General features: G+C 56.6%; 7 protein-coding genes across 7 annotated transcripts; 3 read left to right on the forward strand and 4 right to left on the reverse strand.

Annotated features, from left to right (window-relative positions):
- Positions 1–362: 362 nt before the first annotated feature.
- B0H64DRAFT_439395 (RNA polymerase III subunit Rpc25-domain-containing protein) lies at positions 363–1,264 on the forward strand (the record flags this gene model as incomplete). The annotated part of the gene is made up of 6 exons (XM_062806425.1): positions 363–374; positions 439–537; positions 595–691; positions 751–837; positions 894–957; positions 1,012–1,264. 6 exons carry the CDS (start codon positions 363–365, stop codon positions 1,262–1,264), a joined length of 612 nt encoding a protein of 203 aa, XP_062662491.1.
- On the reverse strand, positions 1,165–2,482 carry B0H64DRAFT_86449 (integral membrane protein DUF106-domain-containing protein). The gene is made up of 5 exons (XM_062808903.1): positions 2,333–2,482; positions 2,239–2,272; positions 1,788–2,148; positions 1,566–1,727; positions 1,165–1,513 (listed from the first exon to the last, which is right to left on the reverse strand). The coding sequence occupies exons 1-5, from the start codon at positions 2,377–2,379 to the stop codon at positions 1,332–1,334; spliced, it is 786 nt and encodes a 261-aa protein (XP_062662492.1). The 5' UTR covers positions 2,380–2,482; the 3' UTR covers positions 1,165–1,331.
- Positions 2,483–2,623: 141 nt separating this feature from the next.
- B0H64DRAFT_472178 (microsomal signal peptidase 25 kDa subunit-domain-containing protein) lies at positions 2,624–3,666 on the forward strand. Its single transcript, XM_062807924.1, has 2 exons — positions 2,624–2,805; positions 2,987–3,666. Exons 1-2 carry the CDS (start codon positions 2,766–2,768, stop codon positions 3,658–3,660), a joined length of 714 nt encoding a protein of 237 aa, XP_062662493.1. The 5' UTR covers positions 2,624–2,765; the 3' UTR covers positions 3,661–3,666.
- Positions 3,667–3,956: 290 nt separating this feature from the next.
- B0H64DRAFT_430073 (Dos2-interacting transcription regulator of RNA-Pol-II-domain-containing protein) lies at positions 3,957–8,137 on the reverse strand. The gene is made up of 6 exons (XM_062805922.1): positions 7,697–8,137; positions 7,486–7,632; positions 7,361–7,423; positions 6,721–7,310; positions 5,031–6,653; positions 3,957–4,979 (listed from the first exon to the last, which is right to left on the reverse strand). Exons 1-6 carry the CDS (start codon positions 7,782–7,784, stop codon positions 3,987–3,989), a joined length of 3,504 nt encoding a protein of 1,167 aa, XP_062662494.1. The 5' UTR covers positions 7,785–8,137; the 3' UTR covers positions 3,957–3,986.
- Positions 8,138–8,784: 647 nt separating this feature from the next.
- B0H64DRAFT_86523 (uncharacterized protein) lies at positions 8,785–10,026 on the forward strand. The gene is made up of 3 exons (XM_062808905.1): positions 8,785–9,085; positions 9,144–9,876; positions 9,931–10,026. The coding sequence occupies exons 1-3, from the start codon at positions 8,883–8,885 to the stop codon at positions 9,982–9,984; spliced, it is 990 nt and encodes a 329-aa protein (XP_062662495.1). The 5' UTR covers positions 8,785–8,882; the 3' UTR covers positions 9,985–10,026.
- A 608-nt stretch (positions 10,027–10,634) lies between these two features.
- Positions 10,635–13,843, reverse strand: B0H64DRAFT_386772 (uncharacterized protein; the record flags this gene model as incomplete). Its single annotated transcript, XM_062803167.1, has 2 exons — positions 13,024–13,843; positions 10,635–12,972 (listed from the first exon to the last, which is right to left on the reverse strand). Coding segments are annotated over exons 1-2 (3,035 nt in total), but the record flags the coding sequence as incomplete, so codon positions are not given.
- A 1,963-nt stretch (positions 13,844–15,806) lies between these two features.
- Positions 15,807–17,541, reverse strand: B0H64DRAFT_86564 (S-adenosylmethionine synthetase). Its single transcript, XM_062808906.1, has 3 exons — positions 17,229–17,541; positions 16,508–17,173; positions 15,807–16,453 (listed from the first exon to the last, which is right to left on the reverse strand). The coding sequence occupies exons 1-3, from the start codon at positions 17,298–17,300 to the stop codon at positions 15,992–15,994; spliced, it is 1,200 nt and encodes a 399-aa protein (XP_062662497.1). The 5' UTR covers positions 17,301–17,541; the 3' UTR covers positions 15,807–15,991.
- Positions 17,542–18,082: the final 541 nt, after the last annotated feature.

An 18,082-nucleotide genomic window follows, 5' to 3' on the forward strand; every position in this document is an offset into this window, starting at 1 on the left:
GGCGTCTTGAAACTCAGAAGCCAAGCTATCGAATTGTGGGGCTCAAACGAGATGGGATGGTGATTGATTTGCAGGGCGATTTATTTCATGGTTCTATCTTCAGTAGACAGACGAGAGTCAACCAAAGCAACACAATCGGGGTGCGTACTAGCGTTTTTGCTTCTCAGCTTGATTCTCTGTACGTCCCTCAACGGATCGGTAATCAAAGCTTTAACTACTTCCAAAGCGAAGCCTGTGCAAACTCCCCGTAGCGAATTCCTCCCATCAGTCACTCTCTCGAGCGTATTTATCCCACTTTCATTGCAAAGGAGAGAGTCAGTGCCGATCACATAGTATACCGGCAGCTCAAAAACACAATCAAGATGTTTATTTTAGTCAGTCCATCTTTCAGTTCCATTTGTCATGCGTTTGCATTCTTCAATCACTAACAATGGCTAGACCAAAGTCGCCGATCTGGTGCAGATTGCGCCCGATGATTTCAGGAAGCCAAGTCATATGGCAATCGAGGACAACATCAACTCCAAATATGGCAACAAGGTAAGCCTCGGAATTTCCCATTGAATATGTCTGTTTTGTCTAACCAGTCCCTCGTAGGTAGTGCAAAAAATTGGACTATGCATCTGCCTCTGGGACATATTATGGACATCAGAAGGCCTAATCGGGCAGGGCGATGGGATGGTCAACATCAATGGTACGAATGGATCACCTCAGACTCCGATTATCTCTCTTCTGTGCTGACAATGGGCACAGTGGAGTTCCGCGTGGTGGTGTTCAGGCCTTATAAGGGAGAGGTTATCGCAGCACGCATTATGGACCAGTCACCGGAAGGGATAAACCGTCAGTCTACCTTGTTTGACTCTCTCCTCGTCGCTAATACTGACTACCCTTTGCAGTCGCCACGGACTTCTTCGACGACATTTTCGTCCCCTGGACCGAGCTGCCCGAGGGTTCAGAATTGTACGACCCCATTCAATCCTTGGTCACCCAATCCCCGCTAACACAGTCTCCCAGCGAGCCATCCGATAACCTCTGGATATGGAAGGAGGATGACCAGGCCATGTACTTCGACGACAACGAGATGGTCCGCTTCCGGGTTATCACGGAAGAGTGGCACGACCAGACGCCCTCGAAACCGGTCGAGGCAGTCGAAGTGCCCGAAGGGACCGAGGAAGCCCCCGCGCCGCCAATTAACACGAAGCCGCCATACACCATCACTGGGTCCATGAGTGGCCCGGGACTTGGCTGCTGTCTGTGGTGGGAGTGATGAGGGATGGGTTGACGGAGCGAAACATATGTCGCATATTACACGGCGATCTATGTGGCTTGATATATTACACCTTGATACCCGCGAGAAGACGCTGCTCGACACCGTCCAAGACGGAATGGTGCTCGATGACGGCGAGGTTCTCCGCCTCGGCGAGAAACTGCTTGTTGGGGTCGACGCCAGGGCCGAACATCTGGGCTCCCCCCTGAGGACCCATCTGGTTCATCTGCTGCGCCATTTGGCTGGCGGCTAGGGGGGCGGGTTAGCAGGGTACCCAGATAGACAGAGTAGGATAACATACCGTTGTCACTGCCGAGCAAGAAATTGAACACGGGCTGCAGGCCAAAGATGCACAGAAAGTACCAGCTGATGCTTGACATCCACCGCGGGTCCATGTCCCTAGTCGCCACACCGGCTTGTAGCATGCTCTTGAACTTAATGGTGAGCGGGAATGGCAGTTTCACTGTTCTTGTCAGTCACCCTGCACCATCCCAAACAAACAAGGGGCGTCCGGGCTACCCACTAATCACATAACCGCTAAAAAAAGCATTGATCCAGCTCATGATCAACGTGTTTGGGATGACCATGGCCATCTGGTTCTTCATCATGCCCATCATGCCCTCCATTGCATTGGGGTCGCTCATGGGGTTCGGAGGCGGCTGGCCGCGGCTGTCGGGGTTCTTAAGGTACGCGCCCGATTCGTAGGCCGTGATCAGGGCGTCGCGGCGGGCAGTGAACGAGGGCTTCGAGAGGACGTGGTGGTTGCCGCGCACATTGATGCCGTGGAGCAGTGAGCGCTGCTCACGCGTCGCCTTCTGGTCTTGTTTCTTCGGGGCCGAGGCCATCAGGACGGTCGCGTAGTGGCGGAGGACACCGGTCAGAATCTAGAGCCGGGTGTGTGAGTAACCACGCATGGCGTTGGGTGGCGAGGAAGGGGTGCAACAGGTGCGCGAAAGGGTGAGGGGGGTGTGTACCATGACAATGGTGATAGGGAAGAGAATCCAGTAGCTGTTGCCGGACCAATGTCAGCAATTGAAACATTCAGATCACCAAGGAATCAATACTGACAATAACTGGGGATCCCTATGGATAGACTGCACCGGTACCTGCGCCATCTTGTTGCCAACTGCTTTGCGCTGGCTAGCCTTCTTCTACTCGGTTACCTAGAAGCGTGGTGTTGTCTGCTTCAGAAGGAAGCTTGCGAGTTGTCGTCGCCTGGACCCGCTGGAACCTCAGCCAAGCACAGGGGTGGTGGGGCAGGGTCCCTGTAGGTAGGCCAGTGCAACCCCAATGCGACGCGCAGAACAGGCCAATCGGAGGGAAGCTGCAGCTTGTCCAACTGCGCAGGTGGCCTTTCCGGGAGTGAAGCTGTCGAGAAGAGTCCCCAGATTCTAGACTTTAGACCCGCCGGCACCTTCGACTTGACACAACCTTAATAACTCACAAGAATTGTCGACGGTCAGCCAGAATCACTGCTGTGTTCCGCATAAAACCAGCAAAAATGGCCTCCCAAGAAAAGATCACCGTCTACAATGTAGCAGGTAAGCTGCCCCATATCCGCCATCCCTCCATCAACCCCAGCCCATCCATTCACACCCTCCCCCGTCTACCTCTACCTCTCCCTCTCCCTTCTTGAACCCTCCCGTTTCTAAACCAGCCATACCTATTTCCCACACACCAACCAACCCCTTCCCCTATCCGTACTAACCCTCCCCAACCCAGACCTCAAAAACACCACCGACGACGCCCTCCCCAACTACCTCAACAGCCTCGGCTTCACGCAGTCCCACTACCTCACCGACGTGCGCCTGGCGCTCGGCTACTCGGCCTTCGCGCTCGCGGCCGCCTGTTTCGGGTGGGACTACCACTTCGGCTTCGAATCCACCAAGCACTTCACCGCCGCCGCCGTCGCCGTGTACACGCTCCTCAACGGCGCGCTCACGCTCTGGGTCAGCCAGGCGGAGCGCGGGACCGTGTACGTGGGGCGGTCCAAGACGACGGGCGAGGCGCTGCGCATCGCGACGCGCGTCGACAAGAACGTGCCCGAGTACCGCGTCTCCGTCGAGGTGACGCGCAAGGACGGCGGGCGGGAGCAGCTGGAGTTTGCGCGTGCCTTTGCCGAGTGGTTCGATGCCGCGGGGCATTTTGTGGCGGCCCCGTTTCAGGTTATGTTGGCGGGCAGTGTGCCCGTGATTGGGAGGGCGGATCCCAAGAGGGCGGCTGCGGCGGCGGCGGTGGGGAAGGGCGGGGAGGATAATGCCGCGGCGGTGTATACGCCCGAGATGCTGGATGCGCTCGCTAAGGCGAATGCGAGTGTGGTTGGGTCTGCGGCGGAGGAGGCGACTGGGTCGGAGGCGGCGGCGGGGAAGAAGGGGGGGAAGAGGAGAAAGGCGTGAGGTGGCATGGGCGGATGGGGGAGTTGGGAGTGGTGGGGAGGACGGCGCCGGTTATGGGTGTAAAGGGTTGGGTTGGTTAATAAAACGGATTGGACGGGAATCGAGATACAATCTACATTTACCAACACCAGACATGCGGAACCACCCCAGTTTCACTCAGTTCGGGTGGACAGAACGTAGGGTCCCATGTTAGATGTTCTAGTCTTTGGCGCCGGCAGATGCGACTGTCTAGATGTTTCTCTTTAGACCCAGCCTTACAGACTCTACCCTCCATACCCCCATACCCACCTCTACTCGGTACCTCCCCACCCAAACCACCCAATCCACTACACCACCACCTTCGCCCAGCTCCCCCTCGCAGCCCTCGCAACCTCCCTCACCCTCCTCACCGGATCCCCACACGCCACCGCCAAAACCCGCTGCGTAGGCGGCGCATAAGCCCTGACATGGCGCTCCTCAAACCGGCCCGGAACGGCCCCCAGCACCTGCAGCGCCAGCCTTCGGCAAAGCGTACGCACCACACCCTTCTTCTGCGCAGCAGCACACTCCTGGTACACGCCCGTGGCGCCGCCGATCACGGCCCTGAGGTGCCCCGTCAGCGCCTCGGGCTCGCTGCCCAGCACCTCCACCAGCACCTCCAGCGCCGCGACCGTCTGCGACCAGGCTGTCTCGTCCGACAGGCCGGCGCGGTGGCCGAGGGCTGTGACGAGTAGTCGGATGAGCGGGGCGAGGTCGTCTTGGTAGACGGTGAAGGGGCAGTTGGCGACGATGGAGAGCACGGCGACGCGGCAGCGCGTTGCGGCGAGGGGGTCGCTGCCGGGTGAGCCTGGTTGGGCGGATTGGAGGAGGGGTTTAGCGAGGTGCGCGTAGGCCCATTGCTTGTGGAAGCGCCGGACGATGGCGTGGTTTTCGGTGGTGAGGAGTGGGTTCTGCTTGATGATGAGGCCGAGGGAGGCGGCGAGGATCTCGCCGTTGGGGGTCGGGGTGGAAGCTGCCTGGTGGAGGGCCGGGATGAGAGTGAGGACGTGCGGCTCCTGGCGGGCTGCGGCACCGGCGATGACGTTTAGGGCGGTTGTGCAGTGGGCGCGGAAGGTGGTCGAGTCGGCTGGGGATGGATCGGCGGTTTCCTTCTTCAGCCAGTCGCCCCAGAAGTCGAGTACCCGTTTTAGCACCTCTACCTCCTGTGCGGGGGTGGAGGGGCCGGATTTGAACTTGTTGGCGAGTATCGCGCCGATAGCTGCCCGGATGTCGCTTTCACGGGATGTGTTGAAGCTGGGTGTGCCACTCGTGAACCGTTCCGCGAATCCGCCCGGGTTATACTACAAGTGCTCATTAGCTAGGCTCGCCAGTTGTGGAAGGATACGACATACTAATCCCGCCATTGCCCCGGGCCACAGTCCTTGGAGAATACCCAGCGTCAATAATCCATTCAGGAGGTCTGAAGGGGTCTGGAGGAGCAGCCCTGTTGTGTCGCGGAAGAAATTAAAGGCCTCGTAGGCTAGATTGCAGGACACTTGCAACGTTTCGTCGAGCCTGCCCACCACGAGCGCGGCCATCTGGGAGAGCTGAACAAGAGCCGTCTCATCCCACGGTCCCCGTGCTCCAGCAGATGCGGACCGGTAAAGGGACCTCACAACGAAAAGGCCGAGTTTCAGGAATTGGCGGTATACTTCAGGGTCGTCCCCCTGTAATGCCAGTGCCGAACCTGCCGCACCGACATCGCGTTGTATTTGCAACAGCCAGTCTTCGGGCAGCCGCTTGAACTCGTCTAGCCAGTCTTGACTACCCGATGGATCCAAAGCGAGAGCTTTCTTGCCGTATTTCGCTTCGCAGGCGTCTCGGAACCAGATGATGGAGGCATGGAGTGAGGAAATGACATGCGAATTCGCCGACGCGCCTTCATCCCCGCGAGTAGATTCGCAGTAGGGTGAAAGGGGAAAAAGTTCCAAGAGGCTCGCTGTCAGTGTGATGAAATGCTGGAGCGGGGAGAATTGCCTTGGGGTATCAGTCGCGATGTTTGACGGAATCTCGGAACAACCAATGAAGGTAAAACGAGACAGGAGATCCTTCAGAGCATCAAGCGAATAGCCCGAGGGGTTGGCCCAGTCCCGCGACTTGATCTCCGCCTTAACCCTGCTTGCCAGCTCTGAATAACCCTTTGTGTAGTTCATGACGATTGTGCGTAGACCTAGGACAGCTTCGTCTTCCACGGCGGTGTCCTCGGTAGCGTTGTCATTCGAACTCAGAGTCAACCCTTTCGTAATAGTAGAAATTAAGAGAGAGCAGATGTCGGAGCAGACCGAGCCAGAGCACAAAAGGACAGCAGACCCGTCGGGTTGGAGAACCTGCTGGCTGACGAGCAGGGCAAGGCCTTGGATAACCTGCTTGAGCACATCTTTCTCTTCGGAAACAGGCCCCTTGATTTTGTCGGTCCATACCGGGAGGTAAACATCGTGAAACAATGTGTCCAGGTGAGCACGGGACTCCGTCCTCAAACTATCCTCGTCGTCAGAATGTCCCTGCTGCCTGTCCCTGAACAGCTCCATTCGAGTCTTGAGGAGAGAGTTCAGGAGCAGAAGAAGGTCCCGCGTGTGGGAGGGCGATTTAGGCTGGCGGAGATTTTGCCGAATGGTGTCGATGAAGCTGGCGTTATAAAGCACGTAGGCCCGGATATTGGCGCTTATAACTGTCATCAAGAGCAACCCGGCTTGTTTCGTGTAAGTAGGATTTGCGAGGTCGTCCCGGCAGTCCCTCGAAACGAGATCGACGTAGCTTTTAAGCAAGGACACATCGAGTTTGTAGGTTTTTGTTCCGTCCAGTTTTCGAGCAATGGTGCGCAGCACGTCAAGAGTCGCATCTATGGTCTCCTTCACCTCGCCGTTCCGGACTTCGTACTTGAGCGAGTTCCAGATCTTTTCAACGTGTGGTACGATGTTTGCCTGTGGATTTTCGTACTGCTCAATACACGCTTGAATCGTCTTCAGTATGTCCAACTAATCGAAGTCAGCGCCGAAACCCAATCGGAAAATGGGCCGCCTGGGGCAGGTTTGGCCAACTAACCTTGACAGCTACCGTGACGGCATCTCCTTGGTCTAGCTTTTGGATGAGGAACGGGAAGGCGAGATCCGCAACGCGGTGGTGGGCCGAGAAGCAACCTCGCACGGCCTCCTTGAGATCGTCCGCGGTGATGCCTATCGGCGTAGCTGAACTCCGTAAGGAAATAGGGAAGTAAGCAGAGAAGACCTTGAAGAGTTCCTCTGTTACTTCAGTCGAAGGGTCGTAATCCTTGATGAGTAAAGCAAGTATCTTGAACCAGACCATGAGATTCCGTGGGTCTCTCTCGTTTTGGCACACCTGAAGAAGGTCGACAACGAAGCCACAAGAGGACCCGTACTTGTGCTTCAGCTCGCTGCTGACGGCCGGGTCCTGGATGAGGCCAAGGAAGAGCTCATATATCTCTAGCCTGGTGACGGCAACCTGCAACCGGAAGTCCTCCTTGATTTTGCAGACATCATCTAGAATCTTGATGCCCATATTGGGCTTGAAATTCTTCATCGAGTACAGTTGCCGCAAGGCCTTGGCGGATGCTGTGATGCCGGCTTTGTGATCGTAGGAGAACATGGCACCGAAGAAGCCAATAAGGCGGAGCACTAGAGCGAGTTGAGTGAGGTCCTATGTGTGCAAGGGAGAGGGTTCAAACCTTGATCCGACCTTAACACGCTCTTGTCGAGTGCCTCCAATGTCCCTGCAAGGAAGCCCAGAGCTAAATGCCAGGAACAGGTGTTAGTTTCTGGCCAGCCCCTGAAAAAAAGAGTCTGGATTCACCCTTGGCCCGAGCAATGATGTCGCCGCTCCCCCCTCCATCATCATCCTCCATCTTGTCATCATCGGCACTGGCTGGAGTCATCCATTGCTGCACTGAAGCCGCCCAGTTTCCCACCACTGTACTGCTTGCACGAGAGCTTTCGATTTCTGAGACGACAGATTAGTAAGGGACACATAAAGTATGTTGGGGAATATCTGAGAGCTTCCTCACCCTTTGCTGCTTTCTTCGTGATTTCCAGCTGTGCGGGCTCATCGTCAGAGAGCACATACTCCAGTGCCCACTGCTTGAACTGGGCCATGGCCAAGACTCAAATGTGCACAAAGCACACTTCCAGCATCAATAATACCGAAAGACTTTCACGGTTCCAAGTTTTCCAAGGGTAGATTCCTCGTGAGGTGACGCTTCAGCAGTTGCCTGATGGTGCAAGTGGTACCTTTTTACGTCTCCAATGACAAATCAAGCCCAAATGTTGCTCTCCAATGAAGCAGACCTGTGAGGAGATGCACCGCAAATATGGAGGGAGTCGACACCAAGTTTGAAACTGTTTGGAATACTAGGTCAGGTACTGTAGGTAGGTAAGGTAGGACCTTAGCTTCCGGGTTGTCAAGCAGTGAGAACAGTACTGTTTCGAGTAGCTTGGCACAGTTCACTTAGCCCTTCAAGTTCCCGTCGGTGTTTGGGTGGCTTGCCGTGGCCGTTATCGCCCTGTTGCCCCACGCTGCCCCTCGGCAGGAAATCTGAGAGAGCCGGAAAGGTTAGGCGGTGAAGCTTGATTCTGACGACGTGAACCCACGCTAAACTGTAACTGGTAAGAGGGGCAATGGTGTGGACCTCTCTCCCGCCCTGAAATTTTCGCCGGATTGCAAGGCGTGACAGGGGTCGGCAGTTAGAGAAGCGTCCGGAGAGACCGATCGGAGACGAAGTCCAAAACTCTCGGGTGAGGTGAATCATAGTCTCAACTTGGTCAATTCAGTCATCAAAGTAATCCCTATACATATCTTCTCGACCCTGACCTCTTGCTAACGGTGAGCTTATCGGTCGCTCCTTCCTGTTCTCTTCTTAGTGGGGTATCGCGGGGTAGGCTGTCTCGTGCTCCTTCCCTCTGCATCTGCAAGCACTGTCAGGGTTGCCATTGAGTCACCCACACTTGGTCGTCGATTTCTATGTTCACTTACAAGATCCAATTCCCCCCATCTCATCCTATTTTGTGTAACCACGAGTGTCGACTTCCATCCTATCTATGAAAACACGATGGCCAACTTACGAGGTATATCAACCCGGCAAGGGCTTCTGCTAATCCCACTTTCACTGCCAGGCATCCGGTGCCCGAGTTGATTCAGCCAACACTCAACAACACCCGAAACACTCCAAAGCACCCCGAGGCACGAACAGTATCATGGCTTCGCAAGAGGTCCCCAAGACCTGCAGGGTCATCCTCGCCGACACAATAGCCAAGAAGCTGCTGGCCGAGGTTAAAGAAACTCTGGCTGGCTTCCAGGGTACTGCCGTTAGCAAGCCCACCCTGGCAGCCTTCCTGGCCAACGACGACCCGTCGGCCCAGCAGTACGCCGACTGGTCCAAGAAGACATGTGAGGAGAAGTGAGCACAGTTCTCCATACTAAACGACGAGGATTTGCTAGGGGCTAACATCGTACAGCGGTTTTAACTTCGACCTCCGCAAGGTCGATAAGGAAGCCCTTGAAGAGGCCGTGGTAGAAGCCAATAACGATAATGCCGTCGATGGCATGTTGGTATATTACCCCATTTGGCGCAACAACCAGCAACAGGATCGCTATATTCAGGAGACGGTCGCTCTGTCCAAGGACGTCGAGGGGTTGTGCCACACTCACCTCTTCAACATGTACCACAACACGCGCTTCCTCGACCCGCCCACAAACCAAAAGAAGTCGATCCTGCCGTGCACACCGCTGGCCATTGTGAAGACGCTCGAGCACCTGCAAATCTACAACCCGATCCTGGCCTACGGCAACCGTCTCTTCGGTAAAACCATCACTGTCATCAACCGCAGCGAGGTCAACGGCCGCCCCCTGGCCGCCCTACTCGCCAACGACGGCGCCACCGTCTACAGCGTCGACATTACCGGTGTGCAGGTCTTCACCCGTGGCAGTGGCATCCGCGCTCCACGCCATCAAGTCCACGACAAGGAGGGTTGGGCCCTGGAAAACGTGCTGCCGCTTAGTGACGTCGTTATCTCCGGCGTTCCCAGCGAGGCCTTCAAGGTACCTACCGAACTGATTCGAGACGGCGCTGTGTGTATCAACTTCTCGAGCTACCGCAACTTTGACGGCCCAGCCATCAAGGAGAAGGCAAGCATCTACGTGCCGAGCACCGGCAAGGTGACCATTGCCGTCCTGCTGCGGAATCTAATGGTATGTTCAAGGACCTACTTTTAGATGCTCTTAGTGTGCTAATCAGTTTGACAGCGTTTGGTTGCCAACCGACCCCAATCTGGGGTCCCGACCGATATCCCTGAGTAAGCGGGGAGCGAGTACTTTGAGGATGATCGACGATCTGGTCTGTATTGTGATTTCCATGTTTTCATATACTGTGTATGCGGCAACCTAGAGGACCAAAATAGGGGCAAAAATATTACAGAGGGACAAGAACAACCATTCGGAAATAGAGCCTGTTCGCCGTCGCGTAGAATACAGATGCACTCCTGAAAATTGACTAGAACATATCTGTTCCCAAGTGCCATTGCCGAAGTAAATATATCTAAAATAATGTATATACTGAAGAAGAACCCAGGGTATCGAGCCAATTCTCCTAAACCGAAAAGAAGCAAAGCAAACAAGCGCTGCAACGGGCTCGCCACGCCAAAGCATGTCCCAATTCCAGGTTTAACCGCTCGCTCAAGAAATCCCCCAAAACCATCTCCTGCTCCGGCATCAGCCTCTGAGCCAACCCCCCCCCCCCCCCCCCCCCTATATCCAACCCAACAGCATAAGAAACCCTTCTTAAGCCCTTCACCCAATCCCCCTCTGGTCCCCCTCTAGACATCCACTGAATCATTATCAATTACCCCCTCATCTACTCAACGCTCATATCGTCGTCACACCAACCCCCCCTCGCAATGCCATTCCATAAACCGCACTCCCCCCGTGGAACCCCCTCCCCCTTTCACCACCCCTAAAACCGCAAGCCGGCAACAGACCAAACCAGCACAGGTAACGCCACAGTCAGGATAACAAAAACAAAAACAAAACAAAGGTAAAAAGAAGAACAGGCTAACTATCCCCATCCAACCCCTCCAACACCCGCCTCGCCGCATCCAGCCGCCGCCTATACATGCGGCTCTCAGCGCTGGCCCGCCCATTCTCCGTCAGACCGAGCACGCAGCGCCCGAGGTTGGCCACGATGCGCTCAACCAAGTATTTGTCCTCGCGCAGCAGCGCCTCGAGCGGGTGCGGGCCGCCGCCGCCGCCGCCGCCGTTGATCATCAGGCCATTGATACCGTTGGCCATCCCATCGGCCACCTCAGCGTCTCCCGCTCCCGCTCCCGCTCCCGTTCCCGTTCCGTCGCTAGTCCCCGGCGGCGACTGCGGCTGCGCGTGCTGGCCCATCTCGCGCATCAGCCGGCTGGCGAGGGTGTTCAGCTCGGCCTCGCCGCTGATGGTGTCGGGGGACAGGGAGCGGTGGTCGCGCGGGGTGAGCACGCCGGCGCTGCTCGCCTTGCGCACCATCATCCCCCCTGCAGATCCCGTCGCCGGCGGTCCGTTCTTGGAGGATGGCCGGGAAGAGGGCTTGTTGACGAGCGGGAAGCTGCGGTTGGTGCCGGCCGAGTCGAACGAGGAGGTGGATGGGCGGTGGAGCGAGGCGTGCTGCGAGGTGGTCGACATGGGCCGGTGGATGACGGACGCGCGGCGCGCGGTTTGGGGCGCCGCTGGGGAGCCTGCGCTGGAGGACTCCTCGGCGATGGGCGATATGGAGCCGTCGCTGTCGCGGGTTGCGGGGCCCGAGTTCGGGGGATGGAGGGTGCCCGGGTTGAAGGAGAGGCGTTTGGCTGTGGCGGTGCTGCCGGAGCGGTACCGGTGGCTTTGGGCGGAGGTGGCGCGGGAGAGGCTCTCGAACGGGTTCTGAACATCGTCCGGGCTGACGGGGGATTTGAGGGACCGGGCCTCCTGGGCAGTGGCGAACGTGTCGATGGTGGATATCGAGTTGCTGCTGTTCCGTCTGCCGAAAATGGGCGGGTGCTCGTCGCCGCTCGTCGCTACTGGCCCCCGGGTAGTTTCGACAGAGTCCTCTGAAGTGAAGCTCTCTCTGCTGGCGCGTCTTGCCATACTCATGGTGCCCATTGCGCTATGCAAGAAAAAGTGCTCGTAGTCGAATGCATCCTCGCGGTCTTCGTGCGAGATTTGGTGCTGGACGGTGTCATGGTAGAGGGACTCCCCACTCTCGCTCATGGCGTCGGCGTCGGGGGCATCGTGGAAGGCCTCCTGGTATTCCGTATCGCCGTTCTCCGTATGCAGGTCGGAAATATCGTCCGCGACACCATCGGGCCCGGCAATCGGCGTAAGAGAACGTGGTTCGGGGTCGGTCGCATCCTCAATGTGAATTCCCTCTTCTGCGTCGGCGTAATCCGTCTCTTCTCCATCAGCGTGCCCACTATCCGGGTCTTGAGCTACCTCCTTAAAATCACCATCCACGCTCAACCCCTCGTCGTTCCAGGGGGCTTGGTCAGCAAAGTCGCCGGCAATGGCTTCTGATGCCCTGTTTGACGGGGGTTCAGTATACCAGTGATCGATTTGCGAATGCGTAAAAGGACTGGGCGTCCGCAGGCTCTGCAGACTCTGCCTCTTCATGTTATCAACTCTGGCTTGCTCTCGCAAATTTGAAATTTTGCCCTTCAAGTCTTTCATCTGGTCCTTGATGTCTCGCATTTGGGCGGCAGAGGATGACCTGTGAGGGTTTCTTGTCCCGCCGTCGCTGTGGAAAGACCCAAAAGTAGGGCTGCCAAAGGTAGGGCTTAGGAACGCCTCCAACCTCGCATTATGGCTTGCGCTGTCGGCTTCTCCAAGCCGTGCAACCTCATCCTCGGTAAGCGGCTTGAGCCCGACTTCCCTAACGGAGTTGGCTTTGTGAAGAGGACGATGAGGTTCACCATCCATACTCCCACGGATATGATCGGCGCTCTTTGATGCTGTGAGCGGCTGTCGGTAGCCCCCGGCGGCTCCAAGCGCGCTTTGCGATCGAGGTACCGACACCCTGTACGGCAATCCATTCCGCATGAGGAGCTCGCTCGACATGCGACTGTGCCCCGTGGTGTGGTCGGGAGTTGAAGGGTCGTGCTCCATGCCGGTCTCTACGACTTTTTCCGCCTTGTTTTCCACGTCCTGTTCCATCATATTTTCTACGTGGTAGGTTGCCGTCGCTGCTCGCTGGAAAGGCGGGGAAGGTGTTGAACCATCGGAACCGTACGGGGAGTGCAGCGAGCTCCGCGCGCGAGTCAAGTTACCTTCCATGGTCTAATAGCCGTCAGTAAACCAAAAACACTGAAATTGACCATCCAAACCTACCGTCAGCCTTCTCTTAGCGTTGGCCAAAATCTCCTCCGCCCGCCGGCTCAACGAGGTCGTCGAGTAGGTAGACAACCGATCAAGATTATCCGCCTTTGCAACCCCCAGTCTTGCTGGCTCAACAGCCGCCGTGCCCTCCACATACGACGAGGCCATGCTCTCTTCGTCATCTCCTTGAAACACGCTGTCCCCCACACTGACAGAATCGTCGAAGTCGGCGAAAGCGGCCGCGTGATCGCCATTCGTGATGGTGCTGGTGCTCTCCATGCTCGACCGGCGTTCGTGCTTGGCGGTCAAGCTCTGTTTTGACTTCTTCTTGATCGCGGTCGCCGCGTGGATTGTCGGGGAGGACTGCAGCGCTGGCTCGCCTCCGCTTCCACCTCCATGCTTGGGAGACCCCGATCTCCGTAAGCCCAGTTTTGTCCGCGCCGGCGAGGGTTTTCCCACCGTGCTCTCAACTTCAGTGACCTCCCCAATATCTGACAGCATAGTTCCGTTCCCGTAGATGATGGGCGTTGTGGGCGTGACGGGGCCCGAGGGACCGTATGGGCGCGGCCCGGCCAAACCCGTCGCGATGAACATCTGGTGGATATCAGGAGGTGACGTGGTGTTATGTGTGTTTTTCCACATCATGAGTGAGGCGCGCTCAGCGCTCCCGAGGTCCGGGTCGGGGGAGTCGCTACGGTCGTAGTCTGGCAAGATCATGTCGGGGTTCGTGAGGGTCGGTGAAGCAGGGAGCGGCGGGCCTGGCTGCTGGTGCCCGTTGTGGTAGTGGGCGTTCGCGGTTTCCATGGTTGCCATAACGAGTGTGCTTGCGGGCAGGCTTCGAGTGTTTGGTTTGTTGGTGGGAGCGGGGGGGGAGGCAGGAAGTCGAGACGCACCGGGGCCCGGTCGCCCAAGGTGGTGCCTATTCCTGCTACCGTATAGAGCGCGAGCGGGTACTTGCTTCTGCTAGCTGGCAAAATAGGAACGCCCGTTCCCGGCGACGAGCAGCAATGCGCCTGCGGTGCAACGAAAAACCCAAATAGGAGGAAGCGAGGGCGCGTCTTCCGGGCTGCAATTAACCGTGGGGTCGGGACCCAAGCTGAATTCACCACCAGTCCAAGCGGGTAAATCAGAGCACGAATTGAAATTTGTCTGTGAGTGGTTGCGTTGCGTTGCGTCTCGAGACAACCAGGTGCATGGAACCTTGGTGCGTGTCAAGGTTCGATCGTCGGTTGGTTTGTCGCAACGAGGTTGGTCGAGAGTGTTGCACTGAGCGAGAGACAGCGGAAAGGAAACAAACGAACGAATGGACGGGTTACGATGGTGAGATTGCCAGCACAGAAAATTAGTCCCGGCACATGCAGTGTACAAATTCCAGATTACAGTCGGCACGGCGGGATCGCGTCAAACGCGAGGCAGAAAATATTGGAAATTGCCGGGACTTGCACCAAACGGGCACCCAAAGGAGCTGGGCTCGAGCTGGGGTCGGTCCTCCCAACGGTGGAAGGTGGGGTTCGAGACGGGGGGAGAGACCCACGGCTCTGTGCAAGTGATTTCCCTCAACGCAGATCGATCGGTCCCCTGATGTGATTCGGAACCGCCGCCGGGGTCGCCGTTTCCGCTGCCAGACACCCAGAATAACTCGTACCTGAGGTATCGAGGTTCCCCAAATGGTCCGAGCTTGCGTGAGACAATCGGGACAAACGGATTGCTTGTTGTTTCCACCACTGCAGCAAACAAACAAGCCATTGTTTTTTGGTCTGATGTTTGAGTTCGAGTTGGCGAGTGGGTTCGGGTAGCCCAGCTCGGCGGGGATCCTGGTCGCTCGCCCCTGTCGATTAATGAGAAAGCGAGGAGGATGGGTCGGTCAATTTGGCGATGCTGATGTGCGATTGATAAAACAGTTTACATACCTATGTACATAATCTGTATGTACACCACCTCTGTGAATGTGCAGTGCCAGATGAGAAGGGTTTGTTGGTTTTCTCACGATAACCCATCGAGGACTTCAAAGAGTCGGCGTCTTCGGAAGGTTATTCGTAACCCTGCCGAAATCATTCCCTTCCCGGTATTTTCATACTCTTTTAATCAAATTGTGCCGAATCGCTCCTGGCGATGATCCAATGCGACTGTGATTACTGGGATACGAATAACAGCGCTCCGATTTCTCGGTACCCGGTCGGGATTCTATCGGCTTCGAGATGCGAGGTGACAAGCCAATCGGGCTTCTCCCAAGCCACGTGTTCCTCGACCGCCGAAGAGTGACAGAGTCAAACCACACCGAAATACACTATTGTCTGTGTAAGGGTCCACGAATAAGTTGGTCGCAAGTTTGGTCTTCGATTATGTTGGTGAAGGCACGCTACTATCTCGCGATCCACGGTGGCCCAGTCCACCCCCTCCCTCCAACACCACTAACCCAGTAACTATCCCATGATATGGGCTCCGAACACCACCCCGAGGCCTTCGTCGCTTCCTGCCAAGCCAAAAAGACCTGTCTCGACGTCTAATAATTCAGGAAAAGAAAAGATGTTGAAGTTCTTTTGTTTTCCCCAAAACGCCGTGTCTTGTGCCCTTGTATGCCGTTCCCCATGGGGTATCGCAATGTCCTAAACTTGGCGCCTTCTTGGCTCAAGCAATGTCTTTGTTGAAAGACGCCGACCTCCTGTAAACCGCCCCCAGCGCGCTGTGACCTGACGAAACCTTTTGGCCTTCGCTGAAAAATGAACTCCGAGGCGTACTTCGCCCGACACCACGCCGCAGGCGTTTTACCCTGCAACCCAGAAAGACCCAAACCGAACGTGAAAATGACAAGGATATAAGTCTATCCGCCCACCCAGGTTTGTTGAGAACCGTACGCCAGTAATGCTTATCCATTCATATGCCATGATGAGTAAAAAGATGAAGAAAGGGAAATCGTCCGGAGACGAGCGGGATCGTATCAGCAGAGAGAAGTTGAATCTTCTGCGACATGGTTTCCCACTTAGAACTTGAGGGCCTTGGGCTTCTCCCAGCTGAAGTTCTGGTTGGTGCCGAAGTGGCCGTTCTTGGCCGTCTGGAGGTAGATGGGCTTGGCCAGGTCCAGCTCCTTGACGATGACACCGGGGCGCAGGTCGAAGTTGGCGCGGATGATCTCGACAAGCTCATCCGAGGTCTTCTCCGAGGTGCCGTAGGTGTCGACGTAGATCGAGAGGGGCTCAGCAACGCCGATGGCGTACGAGAGCTGGACGAGAGCGCGGCGAGCGAGGCCGGCAGCGACGAGGGACTTGGCGATCCAGCGGCCGACGTAGGCAGCCGAACGGTCGACCTTGGAGAAGTCCTTGCCGGAGAAGGCACCGCCACCGTGGGCGCCCCAGCCGCCGTAGGTGTCGACGATGATCTTACGGCCGGTCAGACCGGCATCACCCTGAGGGCCGCCAATGATGAAGAGGCCGGAAGGTTGGATCTATTCGTTGCTGTCAGTGCATGTCATCCCAATCCACGGTCCATCGTAACTTACGTGGTAGATGGTCCGGTCATCCAGGTACTTAGCCGGGATGGTGGCCTTGATGATCTTCTCCAGAATCTCCTTGCGCAGCTTCTCGGTGGTGATATCCTCGGAGTGCTGGGCAGAAACGACGACGGTGTCGACACGGAGGGGCACAACAGCGCCGTTGTCGTGCTTGTACTCAATGGTGACCTGGGTCTTGGTGTCGGGGCGCAGCCAAGGCAGGGAACCGTCGCGGCGCGCAGCCGACATGGCAGCGTTGAGCTTGTGGGCGAAAAGGAGAGTGAGGGGGAACAGCTCGGGGGTCTCGTCGGTGGCATAGCCGAACATGATGCCCTGGTCACCAGCACCGAGGTTCTCAAGGCGGTCCTCGAGATGCAGACCCTGCGCGATATCCGGGGACTGCTCCTCAATGGCGACGAGCAAGTTGAGGGTCTTGTAGTCGAAGCCCTTGGAGGAGTCATCGTAACCGATGCCCTTGACGGCATCGCGGACAACCCTCTGGTAGTCGAGCTTGGCCTTGGTGGAGATCTCACCGAAGACCATGATCATGCCGGTCTTGGTGGCCGTCTCGCAAGCAACCTTGGAGAGAGGGTCCTCGGACAAGCAGGCATCGAGGATGGCATCTGAGACCTGATCGGCGATCTTGTCGGGGTGACCCTCACCGACGGACTCGGACTGGTAAAGGCGGTCAGCAACAGCCTTGGGCGATCCCGACAGCAGCAGAACTTACGGTGAAGAGGAAGGTCCCCTCGTTGTAGTGCTTCCCAGACCCATTGGTCCCGTTGGTGCCGTTGGTAACCATTGTGATTTATGAGAGAATTCGGAGACGGGGGCTCTGGGTGAGGGTTAGCGGTGCTCAGTAAAGATATGCTGATGGCTCGCTTTGAAGGAGAGCGACGGCCCAGTAAGTAAAGTCCACTCGAAGAGGGGAACACAACAAGATTCTGGTGGGATATCAGGGACATCCCATTCGAATCCAGGAATTGTCCGTTGTGTTATCCTCCGGGACCGACAATTCCTCAACAGATCGCGGGATATTGATGGTCTCCGATGGAAGGCGAAAGAGCGGGGGAAGGAGAGAGTACCCGATCCGGGTTCCGAACCTCCGAAGTAAGAAAGCAATGGATCTCGGGGGACAGAATTCACTAACCTTTTGCACAAAAAGAAACAGAAACAATAAAGCAAGCAGGCGGAATAGAGTGGGACGGGGGACGGTGGGTGTTTTGGCTTGGAAGAAGATGGGGAAGCAGAGGACTCTGGGGGGGGAAGTGGTGTATTTGAGGAATTTTGGCAAGGTCCCCAGACAGAAGTGGCCGAGCTTCGGCCATTTTTCACCGCAAAGGTGCAAACGCGGCACAGCGGGGTACTGAGAACACCAAGAACCCTGCTACAGTTACAAAATAATACGGCGGTACATTTACGTCCTTCTCTGGGTCGGCGGCGGCGAAACAAGGAAACGACGGCTCACTGCGAGATCTTGATTGTGGAACCGAGAGCATTGTCGGCTGCAATAGTTCCCCAGGCGGCTTGTGTCCACAGTACAAGTAACTCCCAGCCAGATCGTGCCGGTATCCTTGGGGCTGC

The sequence above is a fragment of the Chaetomium fimeti genome, assembly GCF_033439085.1.
Source record: "Chaetomium fimeti strain CBS 168.71 chromosome Unknown B0H64scaffold_2, whole genome shotgun sequence".
Taxonomy (NCBI): Eukaryota; Fungi; Ascomycota; class Sordariomycetes; order Sordariales; family Chaetomiaceae; genus Chaetomium; species Chaetomium fimeti.